The sequence below is a fragment of the Podarcis bocagei genome (genome assembly GCF_964188305.1).
Source record: "Podarcis bocagei genome assembly, chromosome: 18".
In the NCBI taxonomy this organism is placed as follows: domain Eukaryota; kingdom Metazoa; phylum Chordata; class Lepidosauria; order Squamata; family Lacertidae; genus Podarcis; species Podarcis bocagei.
Window position 1 is genome coordinate 1954060 of NC_138144.1, and position 14780 is coordinate 1968839.

General features: G+C 52.2%; 1 protein-coding gene across 1 annotated transcript in view; it reads right to left on the bottom strand.

Moving 5' to 3' along the window:
* Window positions 1-2210: 2210 nt before the first annotated feature.
* Window positions 2211-14780, bottom strand: part of LOC308577404 (phospholipid-transporting ATPase ABCA1-like) — a 76572-nt gene continuing 64002 nt past the window's right edge. Inside the window, exons 41-49 of the mRNA XM_081177519.1 lie at window positions 13522-13642; window positions 11458-11520; window positions 10113-10219; window positions 8933-9074; window positions 7889-8023; window positions 7357-7460; window positions 6129-6221; window positions 4152-4389; window positions 2211-2637 (exon numbers count right to left, since the gene is read on the bottom strand). Of these exons, the coding sequence (XP_081033645.1) occupies window positions 2506-2637; window positions 4152-4389; window positions 6129-6221; window positions 7357-7460; window positions 7889-8023; window positions 8933-9074; window positions 10113-10219; window positions 11458-11520; window positions 13522-13642 (1135 nt within the window). The 3' untranslated portion in view covers window positions 2211-2505. The remainder of the gene's footprint in view (window positions 2638-4151; window positions 4390-6128; window positions 6222-7356; window positions 7461-7888; window positions 8024-8932; window positions 9075-10112; window positions 10220-11457; window positions 11521-13521; window positions 13643-14780) is intronic.

A 14780-nucleotide genomic window follows, 5' to 3' on the forward strand; every position in this document is an offset into this window, starting at 1 on the left:
CCCATCACCCACGGTTGCTGGACTACATAACCCATCATCCGCGGTTGCTGGACTACATAACCCATCACCCACGGTTGCTGGACTACATAACCCATCATCCGTGGTTGCTGGACTACATAACCCATCATCCACAGTTGCTGGACTACATAACCCATCACCCGCGGTTGCTGGACTACATAACCCATCATCCGCGGTTGCTGGACTACATAACCCATCATCCGCGGTTGCTGGACTACATAACCCATCACCCATGGTTGCTGGACTACACAGCCCATCACCCACGGTTGCTGGACTACACAGCCCATCACCCACGGTTGCTGGACTACATAACCCATCATCCGCGGTTGCTGGACTACATAACCCATCACCCACGGTTGCTGGACTACATAACCCATCACCCACGGTTGCTGGACTACACAGCCCATCACCCACGGTTGCTGGACTACATAACCCATCATCCGCGGTTGCTGGACTACACAGCCCATCACCCACGGTTGCTGGACTACATAACCCATCATCCGCGGTTGCTGGACTACATAACCCATCACCCGCGGTTGCTGGACTACATAACCCATCACCTGCGGTTGCTGGACTACATAACCCATCATCCATGGCTGCACCAAATACTGGCGGGAAGCTGGAGTCCAGGGTCACAGACACTGCCATCCCTGACGGGAGATGAGGCGTTCCCTGCTGCCTCTTGCAAACTGAGGCGTTTATTTTATTTTTGCATAGGCTGTGTTACATTTTACGTAATCAATAAAATAAAATAAATAAATAGAGGCAGCGACAGCTGGAGGGATACAGGCTTCCCTAGACCTCGAGTCAATGCCAATTCTAAAAAGAGGAATTTATCCATGGCAACCTTACAATTCCACCATTCCATCTCCTACAGAAATGCAGTTTTGAGGGAAACCTGCGGCCCTTCAAATATTGCTGGACGCTGGCTCCCCATCGCCCCCGACTATCGGCCGTCTTGGATGCTGGGAGGCGGCAGTCCCAACGATATCTAGGGGGCCGTTGCCCCACAACCACGACCCCCGGTTCCTTCCCTGCTTTCCACGCCAGCCGCCTCGAAAACTCTCCCCCTCTTAACACCCCCGCCGTGAAAGTGCAGTGTGTACATTCACAGGTCGTGTGAGCCTCTAACTTTTTTAGAAAAAGAAGAAAAAAAGAAAGGACTTTTTTTAAAAAGTGTGAAAAACGAAGGGGGTGGGTGACGTCCCGGGCACTGGCCAGTCAGCGCTATGCGGAGCTTCCTTCTGCCTCAAAATGAGGGGAGTTGTGGCTTTTGAGATTTTGCTCGTCTCCAAACCCCCATCCTTCCTGACCAGCGGTCCCTGCAATTTCTGGGGGTCCTCATGTCGAACCCCCTGGGGGTTTGGGGGTTTAGGGGCAGCGATGTCTCAGGCTCTCCGATTTAAAATCTTCCTGCAGAAAACGACTTCCGCTGCCTAGCTCAGGAGCGAAACACCTCCGTCCTTTAAAAGGGGGCACCCCAGAAAGAAACCAGAGGTTGCCGAAAGGCGGGGGGTTCCAAATGCAAGCTGTAGGGCTCACCCCAAAGAACAGGCCGCCTATGACATTAGCGCCCCCAATCGGCAGTAGGGGGGAATCGCAGAGCAATTGCAAAAACGCCTGATATCCCAGTGCATTCGACACATTCAACTGGTGCAGAAGGGAATTCACCCGCAAAATATCGACAACTGCAAAGCAAAGTGGGGGGGGGGGGCAGACTCTGCTCAGAATGGGCTAGCAGCAAAAGCGAGAATAAGTTATTTTATCGATCCACAGCAGCCATACGCCCGTGTTCTCTAAACACCTCCCGTTCCGCCCCTTTATCTATCTGCAATCCCCCCCAAAACCTTTTAAATTGTTGGTTTCTCTAACGACGCCCCTGCCTAGCCCACCCAGCAATTTAAAACCGGCTTGCGCAAAGCTTTTTAAAGTTGCATAAATAAATCCGCCCCTACTCGCCTTGTTGGGGGGCGAGAGGAAACGAGGAGCAAATAAACCGCTCCCGTCTTGTAAACGATGTTTTCACAGCCGTGCTCAATTTTCAGCACGTGATTCGCACCTAATACATACTTTGCCCGTGTGTGTATGCAAATACACAATTTTTGCACGGGGAGAAAATTCGGCAGAAGGCGAATCCCGAAAAAACAGCCCCGTTTGAAGTTCGTGTATTGGTTCGGGACGGGCAAACGAGGTAGTTTCGGATCTCCATATTCATTTCCCGTCCCCCACGGCTCCAGACCTACAGAGAACCCACTTCTCTGCTTTCCGGACCCCCTTACCGGAGGGATCGAAGGTTGGGGGGCGCTGCCTGTTTAGTGTTGGCCCCCGAAAGACCCTGCCCTTACATTCGCTCCTTTGGGAAGGCAGCGCCTCTGAGACTCCGGGAAATTGGGGTTTCGCTCGTGTGGGTTCAACTCCACCTTCAGGGGCGTGGAGAACCCCCCAGCGCCCACCCTCAAAACGAGGTTCGAGTCCGGATCGCGTCTCTCAGACCCGGGTTTCTTCTACGTTCTTGTCCTCCAGGAAACCAAGAATTCTTCTCCAGCGGCTGGGGGGCGTGGGGCGGTCCATGGGGCAGCAATCGTCGTCGCTTTGGTCTTTGGCGAAGTGAACGAACACCTTGCGGCGAAAGGGAATGACGCGGTGAGAGAAAGGCAAAAGAGGATATAATAATAATAATAATAATAATAATAATAATAATAATAATAATAATAATAATAATAATAATATAATTTATTATTTATACCCCGCCCATCTGGCTGAGCTTCCCCAGCCACTCGGGGCGGCTTCCAATTGAGTGTTAAAAACAATATTAAAAACTTCCCTGAACAGGGGTGCCTTCAGATGTCTTTTAAAGATAAGATAGCTGCTTATTTCCTTCACATATGAAGGGAGGGTGTTCCACAGGGCAGGTGCCACCACCGAGAAGGCCCTCTGCCTGGTTCCCTGTAACCTCACTTCTCGCAAGGAGGGAACCGCCAGAAGACCCTCGGAGCTGGATCTCAGTGTCCGGGCTGGACGATGGGGGTGGAAACGCTCCTTCAGATATACTGGACCAAGGCCATTTAGGGCTTTTGAGGTCAGCCCCAACACTTTGAATTGTGCTCGGAAAAGTCCTGGGAGCCAATGTAGGTCTTTCAGGACCGGTGTTATGTGGTCTTGGCGGCCGCTCCCAGTCCCCAGTCTAGCTGCCGCATTCTGGATTAGTTGTAGTTTCCGGGTCACCTGCAAAGGTAGCCCCACGTAGAGCGCATGGCAATAGTCCAAGCGGGAGATAACCAGAGCATGCACCACTCTGGTGAGACAGTCTGCGGGCAGGGAGGGTCTCATCCTGTGTACCAGATGGAGCTGCCCTGGACACAGAACTGACCTGCGCCTTCATGGACAGCTGTGAGTCCAGAATGACTCCCAGGCTGCGTACCTGGTCCTTTGGGGGCACAGTGACCCCATTCAGGACCAGGGAGTCCCCCACACCTGCCTGCCTCCTGTCCCCCCAAAACAGTCCTTCTTTCTTGCCAGGATTCAACCTCAATCTGCTGGCCGCCATCCATCCTCCATTACATTTTTTAATAGTGTTATTCTTTTCAAAACCGCTCCGTTTCGGACCGGCCGAAGTTTCCAAGTTTCCTTCAACGGCCCAACCTCTAAAGTTAAGTTATTAGTCCTTATGAGTGCAGAAATCGGAAGGAAACTGGGTGGATTCTCAGAAGCGAGAATGGAAACAAGACAGGCAGAAGCTTTGTTTGGCAAGGTTTTGGGGGAGAGGGGGTCCCCAAGGCACGCGGGTGGTGCTGTGGGTTAAACCACAGAGCCTAAGGCTTGCCGATCAGAAGGTCGGCGGTTCAAATCCCCGCAATGACGGGTTGAGCTCCCGTTGCTCGGTCCCTGCTCCTGCCAACCTAGCAGTTCGAAAGCACCTCAAAGTGCAAGTAGATAAATAGGTACCACTCCGGTGGGAAGGTAAAAGGAGTTTCCGTGCGCTGCTCTGGTTCGCAAGAAGCGGCTTAGTCCTGCTGGCCACATGACCCAGAAGCTGTACGCCAGCTCCCTCGGCCAATAAAGCGAGATGAGCGCCGCAACCCCAGAGTCGGCCACGACTGGACCTAATGGTCAGGGGTCCCCGCGGGCCTCACCTGGTCGAGGGTCGTTTGAGAGACGGAGTAATCTTCGATGTGGTAGGTGGTCCGGTGAGCAGAGAGGATGCCGAAGATGTTGGCCAGGGAGCAGCTGCGAGAAGGCAACTGGTACTGGAGTGTGCAATGATGCTTCTCCTTCAAGATGATTCCGGGGAAAGAATCACGGATGAATTTCTCCACAGGGCCCAGGTCGGCACTGGAGACCCGGAGGACGATGGTGTAGCCGTCTCCGAACCTAGGAAGAGAAACCGGGGCGGAACTGTAGTGATAATAATAATAATAATAATTTATTATTTATACCCCGCCCATCTGGCTGGGCTTCCCCAGCCACTCTGGGCGGCTTCCAACAGAACACTAAAATACAATAACCTGTTAAACATGAAAAGCTTCCCTCAACAGGGCTGCCTTCAGATGTCTTCTAAAAGTCTGGTGGTAGTTGTTGTTCTCTTTGACATCTGGTGGGAGGGCGTTCCACAGGAGGGGCGCCACCACCGAGAAGGCCCTCTGCCTGGTTCCCTGTAACTTGGCTTCTCGCAGGGAGGGAACCGCCAGAAGACCCTTGGGAGATGGACCCCGGTGTCCAGGTAGAACGATGGAGGTGGAGACACTCCTTCGGGGATACTGGACTGAGGCCGTTTAGGGCTTTAAGGGTCAGCACCAACACTTTGAATTGTGCTCGTAAACGTACTGGGAGCCAATGTAGGTCTTTCAAGACCGGTGTTATGTGGTTTCGGCGGCCGCTCCCAGTCACCAGTTTGGCTGCCGCATTCTGGATTAGTTGTAGTTTCTGGGTCACCTTCAAAGGTAGCCCCACGTAGAGCGCATTGCTTTAGTCCAGGCGGGAGATAACCAGAGCATGCACCACTCTGGCCAGACAGTCTGCGGGCAGGGAGGGTTTTATCCTGCGTACCAGATGGAGCTGCCCTGGACGCAGAACTGACCTGTGCCTCCATGGACAGCTGTGAGCCCAGAATGACTCCCAGGCTGCGCACCTGGTCCTTCAGGGGCACAGTCACCCCATTCAGGACCAGGGAGTTCTCCATAAGATCAGATGGGATTACTATGAGGAATTATAAAATACGCATCAAGCCATTGTGTCCATTGTGAATGCCTTGTGTTGATTGGGTTTGATTCATTGACAATAAGTTCTGATTACATGCCACAAGCCTCTACATTTATGCCATTTCTGACAAGCAGGGTGTGGCCTGGAGAGAGGGGGTGTGGCTTATGCAAGGGGTGTGGCCTACAGAGAGGAGGTGTGTTTTATGTGAGGGGTGTGGAATGGAGAGGAGGTGTGGTGTATACAAGGGGTGTGGCCTAGAGAGCAGGGGTGTGGTTTATGTGAGGGGTGTGGCCTAGAGAGCAGGGGTGTGGCCTAGAGAGAGGGGGTGTGGCTTATGTGAGGAGTGTGGCCTAGAGAGGGGGTGTGGTTTATTTGAGAGGTGTGGCCTGGAGAGAGGGGCGTGGCTTATGTGAGGGGTGTGGCCTGGAGAGGGGTGTGTTTTATGTGAGGGGTATGGAATGAAGATGAGGGGTGTGTTTTATGCGAGAGGTGTGGAATGGAGAGCAGGGGGTGTGGTTTATGTGAGGGGTGTGGCCTAGAGAGAGGCTGTGGCTTATGTGAGGGGTGTGGCCTAGAGAGAGGGTGTGGTTTATGTGAGGGGTGTGGCCTAGAGAGAGAGGGTGTGGTTTATGTGAGGGGTGTGGCCTAGAGAGAGAGGGTGTGGTTTATGTGAGGGGTGTGGCCTAGAGAGAGAGGGGGTGTGGTTTATGTGAGGGGTGTGGCCTAGTAAGAGAGAGGGTGTGGTTTATGTGTGGCCTAGAGAGAAGAGGTGTGGTTTATGCAAGGGGCGTGGTCTGGAGAAAAGGGGGTGTGGTCTGTACGAGGGGTGTGGCCTTTAGGACTGAAACCCCACCCCCAAACAGCACATTATCAAGACGAGAAACCCTTCGCCATCGCCGCCAGAGGCTTACTTGTTCTTCAGGTGCTGGACACTCCCTAGACATCGGAAACGGCCGTTCACCATGATCGCCATCCTGGTGCAAAGAGCCTCGCACTCCTCCATGCTAGCAGGTGGGAGAAAGAACGAGAAGAAAAGGCAGTTAGCTCCTTTCGGCCTCACCCCGATTCTTTAAGAAGGTGCCTCTCCGGTAAACGGCAGGGGAATCTGCCCCTGTGGAATTTCTGCCTGGATATTCACCCCAGTAGCTGGGAGGGAGGCATGGAGCCTTTTGCAGATCTGCCTGGCTAATAATAATAATAATAATAATAATAATAATAATAACTCATAAGTAAAAATAACGGGAAGGCGAGAGAGAGAGATTTTGCCTTTGGCGGTTGGAGGCTGGATGGCGGCTAACAGATTGAGGTTGAATCCTGACAAGACAGAAGGACTGTTTTTGGGGGACAGGAGGCGGGCAGGTGTGGGGGATTCCCTGGTCCTGAATGGGGCGACTGTGCCCCCGAAGGACCAGGTGCGCAGCCTGGGGGTCATTTTGGACTCACAGCCGTCCATGGAGGTGCAGGTCAGTTCTGTGTCCAGGGCAGCTCCATCTGGTACGCAGGATGAGACCCTCCCTGCCCACAGACTGTCTGGCCAGAGTGGTGCATGCTCTGGTTATCTCCCGCTTGGACTACTGCCATGCGCTCTACGTGGGGCTACCTTTGAAGGTGACCCGGAAACTGCAACTAATCCAAAATGCGGCAGCTAGACTAGGGACTGGTGACTGGGAGCGGCCGCATAACACTGATCTTGAAAGACCTACATTGGCTCCCAGTACATTTCCGAGCACAATTCAAAGTTTTGGTGCTGACCTTGAAAACCCTAAACGGCCTCGGCCCAGTATCCCTGAAGGAGCGTCTCCACCCCCATCGTCCAGCCCAGACACCGGGGTCCAGCTCCGAGGGCCTTCTGGCGGTTCCCTCCTTGCGAGAAGTGAGGTTTCAGGGAACCAGGCAGAGGGCCTTCTTGGTGGTGGCACCCACCCTGTGGAACGCCCTCCCACCAGATGTCAAAGAGAACAACAGCTACCACCAGACTTTTAGAAGACATCTGAAGGCAGCCCTGTTTAGGGAAGCTTTTAATGTTTGATGTATTACAGTATTTGAATGTTTTTTTGGAAGCTGCCCGGAGTGGCTGGGGAAGCCCAGCCAGATGGGCGGGGTATAAATAATAAATTATTATTATTATTATTTGTTTACCTGTGGGACGTGAGGACCACCGACCGGCCGTCCCTTATCACCCCAAGGATGCAGTTCCAAAGGAAACGCTTGGCCCTCGGGTCCATGCCCGTCGTCGGCTCGTCCTGCAACCCGCAAACAAATGAAATTTCATAGAATCATAGAATCATAGAGTTGGAATAGACCACAAGGGCCATCGAGTCCAACCCCCTGCCAAGCAGGAAACACCATCAGAGCACTCCTGACATATGGTTGTCAAGCCTCTGCTTAAAGACCTCCAAAGTAGGAGACTCCACCACACTCCTTGGCAGCAAATTCCACTGTCAAACAACTCTTACTGTCAGGAAGTTCTTCCTAATGTTTAGGTGGAATGTTTAGGTGACATCCTTTGATATATTTGAACATGGCTATCATATCACCCCTTAACCTCCTCTTCTCCCGGCTATTTCAAGCCTCGCCAAGTTCTTGCCCACCCCGCTAACACACACACACACCCTTCCGGCTCGGAAAACGGCCGGTGACACCAAAGGCGGCACCGCTCCCCATCACTGACCAGGAAAATGACCGGCGGTGCTCCGATGAGCGCGATGGCCGTGGAGAGCTTCCGTTTGTTGCCGCCGCTGTATCGTCCGGCGGGCCTATCCGCGTAGGCCATCAGACCAAGCGTCGACAGGCCCCATTTGACCACCTGGCGGGGAGAGAGGTACCGGTTGGGCAAGAGGTGGGGAGCCCGGCAGCAGGGGGCGCCAGAGCGAACGACAGGCAGAGCCAACGGAGCCTAGATTTGCCCCCATCATCATCATAATACAGGCATACCTTGGAAGTCGAACGGAATCTGTCCCGGAAGTCCGTTCGACTTCCAAAATGTTCGGAAACCAAAGCGCGGCTTCCAATTGGTTTCCGTTTGGAAACCAAAGCGCAGCTTCTGATTGGAAGCTCCTGCAGCCAACCGGAAGCAACGTCGGACGTTCGGCTTCCAAAAACCGTTCGGAAACTGGAACACTCACTTCTGGGTTTGGTAAATATAAAAGGTAAAGGGACCCCTGACCATTAGCTCCAGTTGTGGCCGACTCTGGGGTTGCGGCGCTCATCTCACTTTATTGGCTGAGGGAGCCGGCGTCCAGCTTCCGGGTCATGTGGCCAGCAGGACTGAGCCGCTTCTGGCAAACCAGAGCAGCGCACGGAAACGCCGTTTACCTTCCCGCCGGAGCGGTACCTATTTATCTTCTTGCACTTTGACGTACTTTCGAACTGCTAGGTTGGCAGGAGCAGGGACTGAGAAACAGGAGCTCACCCCGTTGCGGGGATTTGAACCGCCGACCTTCTGATTGGCAAGTCCTAGGCTCTGTGGTTTAACCCACAGCGCCACCCGTGTCCCTTAGTAAATATAGTTATCCTTTATTAGGCATAGCGAACCACACATTATCAAACAAACGCTTCTGGGTTTGAATCGTTCGGGAGCCGATTTGTTGGGGAGCCAAGGCGTTCGAGATCCAAGGTACGACTGTAATAAATAACCAAGGCACCGTCTGAGAATGCACAGAGTGCTTTTTTGGCCGGGGCGCCAGAGAGCCGGCCCTTTTTTGGCAACTCTCACCCCGGGAATCTCGGTCTCCGGGACCCCGCGCAGGCGAGAGTAGAAGACGAGATGTTCGCGTCCGGTTAGCAGGTCGTTGATGGCGTCAAATTGGGGGCAATAGCCCATGTTTTGGTGGACGGCTTGCAGATCAGTGATCACACTGTAGGTGGGGGGGTGAGGGTTAGGAAAGTGGAAATTGGAGAGAGAGACGGCTTTGAAGCAAGATGCAAAGATCATGGCAGGGTAACGCAGATCCCCCCCTTTCTTAAATTTTCATTTATACTTTCCAAGTTTATACACTCACTCATTTTACAATCATTTCGACATTTCCAAACTCGACTTCCTTCCCCCTCTCTTTCTGCGACTCCTTACATTTATTTCCAATACCTTCTGCATATCCAAATTAAACCTGATTTGCTCATCTTCTTTAGATATATACCGTATTTTTCGCTCTATAAGATGCACCAGACCACAAGACGCACCTAGCTTTTGGAGGAGGAAAACAAGAATAAAAATATTCTGAAGCGTATTTTTTGCTCTATAAGACTCACTTTTTCCCTCCTAAAAAGTAAGCGGAAATGTGTATACCTGTATACCTGAAAGAGCATCTCCACCCCCATCGTTCAGCCCAGACACTGAGATCCAGCGCCGAGGGCCTTCTGGTGTTTCCCTCCCTGCAAGAAGCGAGATTACCGTATTTTTTGCTCTATAAGACCCCCTTTTTCCCTCCTAAAAAGTAAGGGGAAATGTGTGTGCGTCTTATAGAGCGAATGCAGGCTGCGCAGCTATCCCAGAAGCCAGAACAGCAAGAGGGATCGCTGCTTTCGCTGCACAGCGATCCCTCTTGCTGTTCTGGCTTCTGAGATTCAGAATATTTTTTTTCTTGTTTTCCTCCTCCAAAAACTAGGTGCGTCTTGTGGTCTGGTGCGTCTTATAGAGCGAAAAATACGGTACGTTTCTATGCAATTTAGGTTGCTCTGTCCCTATAATTCCCCAACAGAAAAGCTTCTGGGTTTGTTTGGTTTTTTACAAATGTTATTTTAAACATCCTTTTCATTGCATTATATGTCATTTCCCAGTAAAGCTTTAACCTTACTACAAGACCACCACGTAGGATAAACAGAACCTTCTTTCTCCCTAGATTTCCAACACTTACTTGATTTAGATTTATGCGGGTTTTTTCCCAATCGGCACTCACCTGTAGCCTTTCAGAAAGGCCTTCCCGGACGTCACCTCAGAGTCTCCCGTTAGCATTTTGAAAGTTGACGTTTTCCCGGCGCCGTTGACTCCCAAGAGACCGAAACACTGCGGGAAAAGTTTGGGTTGGACTTTTGCGCCAACACAGTGTGCGGACAGCGACTGGGGGCGCAGAACTAAAAGGCCGCCCGCAATATCTTTGATTAGTTTTATTTCAAAAAAAAACATAGCAGTCGAACATTACAAGTCATCAGTGCTCCTCACCAGCCCCCAGGAGCAGCTTACAAAACATTTGATCAGCTTAAATACAGTTTCAAATAATCAATTGTCCTCTCACATCCCTTCCTGCACCCGGTGTAGAAAGTAACTCCCTTTTCCAATTTGGCAAAAAATCCAGAGACCACAGGTTTGCAGGTAGGTTATGTTATGGTTAACAGACATCCCCGATTCCTGGAGACAGTCCCCGGATTTGCAAATCTGTCCCCGGACAAATTCCGTCCCCGGATTTCTTCATATTTATCTATTCTTGTTTTGCGTCAACATGCAATTCGTTCGTCTGTAGCTAATCTCTCCATATTATCAATCCATGTGCTCAATGGAATCTTTCTGTGGCTCTTTGCTGCCAAGTGGAATTTGCTGCCAAGGAGTGTGGTGGAGTCTCCTTCTTTGGAGGTCTTTAAGCAGAGGCTTGACAACCATATGTCAGGAGTGCTCTGATGGTGTTTCCTGCTTGGCAGGGGGTTGGACTCGATGGCCCTTGGGGTCTCTTCCAACTCTAGGATTCTATGATTCTATGATTCTTCCAATTCATCAAAACAAGGTTTTTTGCTTCTAATATAGCACAGTAAAGGTAAAGGGACCCCTGACTGTTAGGTCCAGTCATGACAGACTCTGGGGTTGCGGCGCTCATCTCGCTTTACTGGCCGACGGAGCCGGCGTACAGCTTCTGGGTCATGTGGCCAGCAGAACTAAGCCGCTTCTGGCGAACCAGAGCAGCGCACGGAAACACCGTTTACCTTCCCGCTGGAGCGGTACCTATTTATCTACTTGCACTTTGATGCGCTTTCGAACTGCTAGGTGCGCAGGAGCAGGGACTGAACAATGGGAGCTCACCCCATCATGGGGATTCGAACCGCTGACCTTTTGATCGGCAAGCTCTAGGCTCTGTGGTTTAACCCACAGCGCCACCCGTGTCCCTATAATACAGCACAGTACGTCCATTTATTTACTTTTTGACCCCTTGAAATCTCCCACGTTTCCGGAATACAATTTAGAATTAAATTCAGTTCCCCTAAATATGCCTCTCCTCAAGAACGCCCGATTCCTTCCCCCGCGAGATCACTTACTTCCCCTGGAGGGATCCCCACGCACAGGCGATCCACCGCTGGCTTCTTGGTCCTCCGGTAGATCTGGGGAAAGAATTGCAAACTGGCGGTCACATGTGAATTCCTCTCCCCACCCACTAGGGAGCGCTGCCAGATTGACACATTTCCTGCGTGTGATGGCTTTGGACTCGGAACCAGAGGAGACTCAGTCCGCAACAGATCCTTTGCCTCAGGCATCATCTGAACCAAGTCTGGGGCCTGATCCTGAAGAGTCCCAGTCTGCACAGGTTTCCCTGCAATAAACAGCAGCTGGGCCAAGTCAGGGGCCTGATCCTGCCCTGGCTCCAGATGCGGGGATGACCTCGTTGCCTTCAGCTGGGCCATCGCTTACAGCTGCTCCACTACCAGTTGGGTCAGGGGAGGCTGAGGCGGCCTCTGGGTCTAGTAATCCACCGACGTCTCCCAAGCTGCAGAGACTCAGGTCTGAGAGAAGGAGAGACCTGAGTACTCGCAGGATGAGTGCTCGCCTTCGGGCGAGACAGGGAGGTGAGTCGCCGGGGGATCAGGACCGGCTGTTACCCCGACATGAGATAAAAGGCTGTCGGACCCTGCCCCAGGTTGCAGGAACAACGTTGTTGTATGCTAGATCCTGCCTAAGATTCTGTACCTGTCCTTGCCTGGTTTCCTGCCTTGGCCCTGTCAGACTGACTCCTAGCAGAACCTTCAGATTCTGGACCGGTCCTGGACCGCGTTTCATGGGTTATCCCCGGGCCCAGCACACTGCGCATGGCAAAGCGGCATCGTCCTGTCCCACCCTCCAGACGGGGCCTTCTTGGTGGTGGCTCCCAAACTTTAGGGTTCCCCTCTCCAGAGAAGCTGCCTCCTTGTTCTCCTGCCAGCAACGGAATACTGCTTTATATACCGACAGGCCTTCAGGGAATGACTGTAACTTAAGGAAAGAGCTTTGGCCCCCCCACATTCAGAGCCTACATTTTAATATAATTCTCTTTTAGATTTAAACATTCCTCTTGTCCCAGGCCTTCGGCTCATTAAACAATCCGTGGCCTTTTAAACTGCGGAAGGGAGGTTTTTTTTGTGTTTAATATTGTGATCCTCGGATGAAGGGCACTAAATAAATTCCATAAATTAGTAAAACAAGAATGCCTAAAATAAAATAACAAATTGCAAATAACAATGCTAGCAATCGATTGCAAATTGCTGCAAAATGCGGGGAAGCTGGAAAAAAAATCAAGAAAAGGAGAAGGGGAATTGGAAGACGCTTCCCTTCCCTAGCAATACACGAATGCTTTAAATAATAATAAGAATGAATGCAAATAATAATATAGTCGTACCTTGGTTGTCAAATGCCTTGGTACTCGTCTGTTTTGGCTTCTGAACGCTGCAAACCCGGAAGTGAGTGTTCCGGTTTGCAAATGCTTTTTGGAACCACAACGTTGGACGGGGCTTACGATCAGCTGCAGGAGCCAACCATTTTTGGAAGTTGGGCGGACTTCTGGAACGGATTCCATTGGGGAACCAAGGGACAATGGTAAAAGGTAAAGGGACCCCTGACCATTAGGTCCAGTCGTGGCCGACTCTAGGGTTGAGGCGCTCATCTTGCTTTACTGGCTGAGGGAGCCGGCGTACAGCTTCCGGGTCATGTGGCCAGCAGGACTAAGCCGCTTCTGGCGAACCAGAGCAGCGCACGGAAACGCCATTTACCTTCCCGCCGGAGCGGTACCTATTTATCTACTTGCACTTTGAGGGGCTTTTGAACTGCTAGGTTGGCAGGAGCAGGGACCGAGCAACGGGAGCTCACCCCGTCATGGGGATTCGAACTGCCGACCTTCTGATCGGCAGGTCCTAGGCTCTGTGGTTTAAAACACAGCGCCACCCTGGGTCCCTAGGGACGACGGTACTAGCAATCAATTGCAAATAGCTGCAAAATGCAGGGTACCCAATGTAAAGTTGGGGGGAAACGAGAAGAGAGGGAACCCAGAGAGACACAAACGCCTTAAACAAATCAATCGCCCGTCAAAACGCGCTATGCGTGTGCCACTCCCTGCTCGCCCCCCTGCCCCACACCTTCGTCAGCTGCTGCAGAACGAGGATGTCCGCGGCCGGTATCCCGCCGGTGACCCTCTTCCGTTCCTTGGCAACATCCTCATCCTCTTCTCCCAGCGGCGACTCCTTGACCGGGGAGGGCCTGGAAGGGAAGGCAATGTAAATACCTCTCCATCGGTTCTGCCGTGGCCGGCCGGCTGGCCCCACCAGTCCTCCTTTTAAAAGGTACAGGGACCCCTGACCATTAGGTCCAATCGTTACCGACTCTGGGGTTGCGGCGCTCATCTCACTTTACTGGCCGAGGGAGCCGGTGTACAGCTTCCGGGTCATGTGGCCAGCAGGACTAAGCCACTTCTGGCGAACCAGAGCAGCGCACGGTGAAATCGTTTACCTTCCCACAGGAGTGGTACCTATTTATCTACTTGCACTTGGACGTGCTTTCGAACTGCTAGGTTGGCAGGAGCAGGGACGGAGCAACGGGAGCTCACCCCGTCGTGGGGATTCGAACCGCCAACCTTCTGATCAGCAAGTCCTAGGCTCTGTGGGACAAATGTATAGGTAAAGGGACCCCTGACCATTAGGTCCAGTCGTGACCGACTCTGGGGTTGCGGCGCTCATCTCGCTTTACTGGCCGAGGGAGCCGGTGTACAGCTTCCGGGTCATGTGGCCAGCAGGACTAAGCCGCTTCTGGCGAACCAGAGCAGCGCACGGAAACGCTGTTTACCTTCCCGCCGGAGCGGTACCTATTGATCTACTGCTAGGTCGAACTGCCGACCTTCCGATTGGTAAGCCCTAGGCTCTGTGGTTTAACCCACAGCGCCACCCGCATCCCAGTCCTCCTTTTACCCCTCTCCAAAAAGTGTCCCCTGATGGGCAGGGGCGTCTTGCCCATAGAGGCAAGACCCGTGGGGCACTAGGGCGCCAGGGAAGAGGCAGAGGTTTAAATCAATTTGATTTAAATCAAATCCACCCTGCTTCCAACGCAGGAAACTTTTGCCCAAAACCCTGAGATTAAGCGCCCCGCGCTCTCCGGAAGCCGGCGATCTTCAGGGAGCTATAAATGGAGACGGCAAGGAATGGACTCAAGACTTTCCCGCATGATGGCTCTGCCACCGAACGCTGGCCTTTCTCCCCCAAAAAATTGGGATCCTAGTCCTCATGATTCTGCACAAAGCGCTGGTTCAAACTGGGTGCGTTTTCAAACAGCGGCTGCCCCCCAAACCTAAAAATAAAGTTAAGATTATAGTCCTCATGGAGGTCAATAAAGGATTGCCGTAACG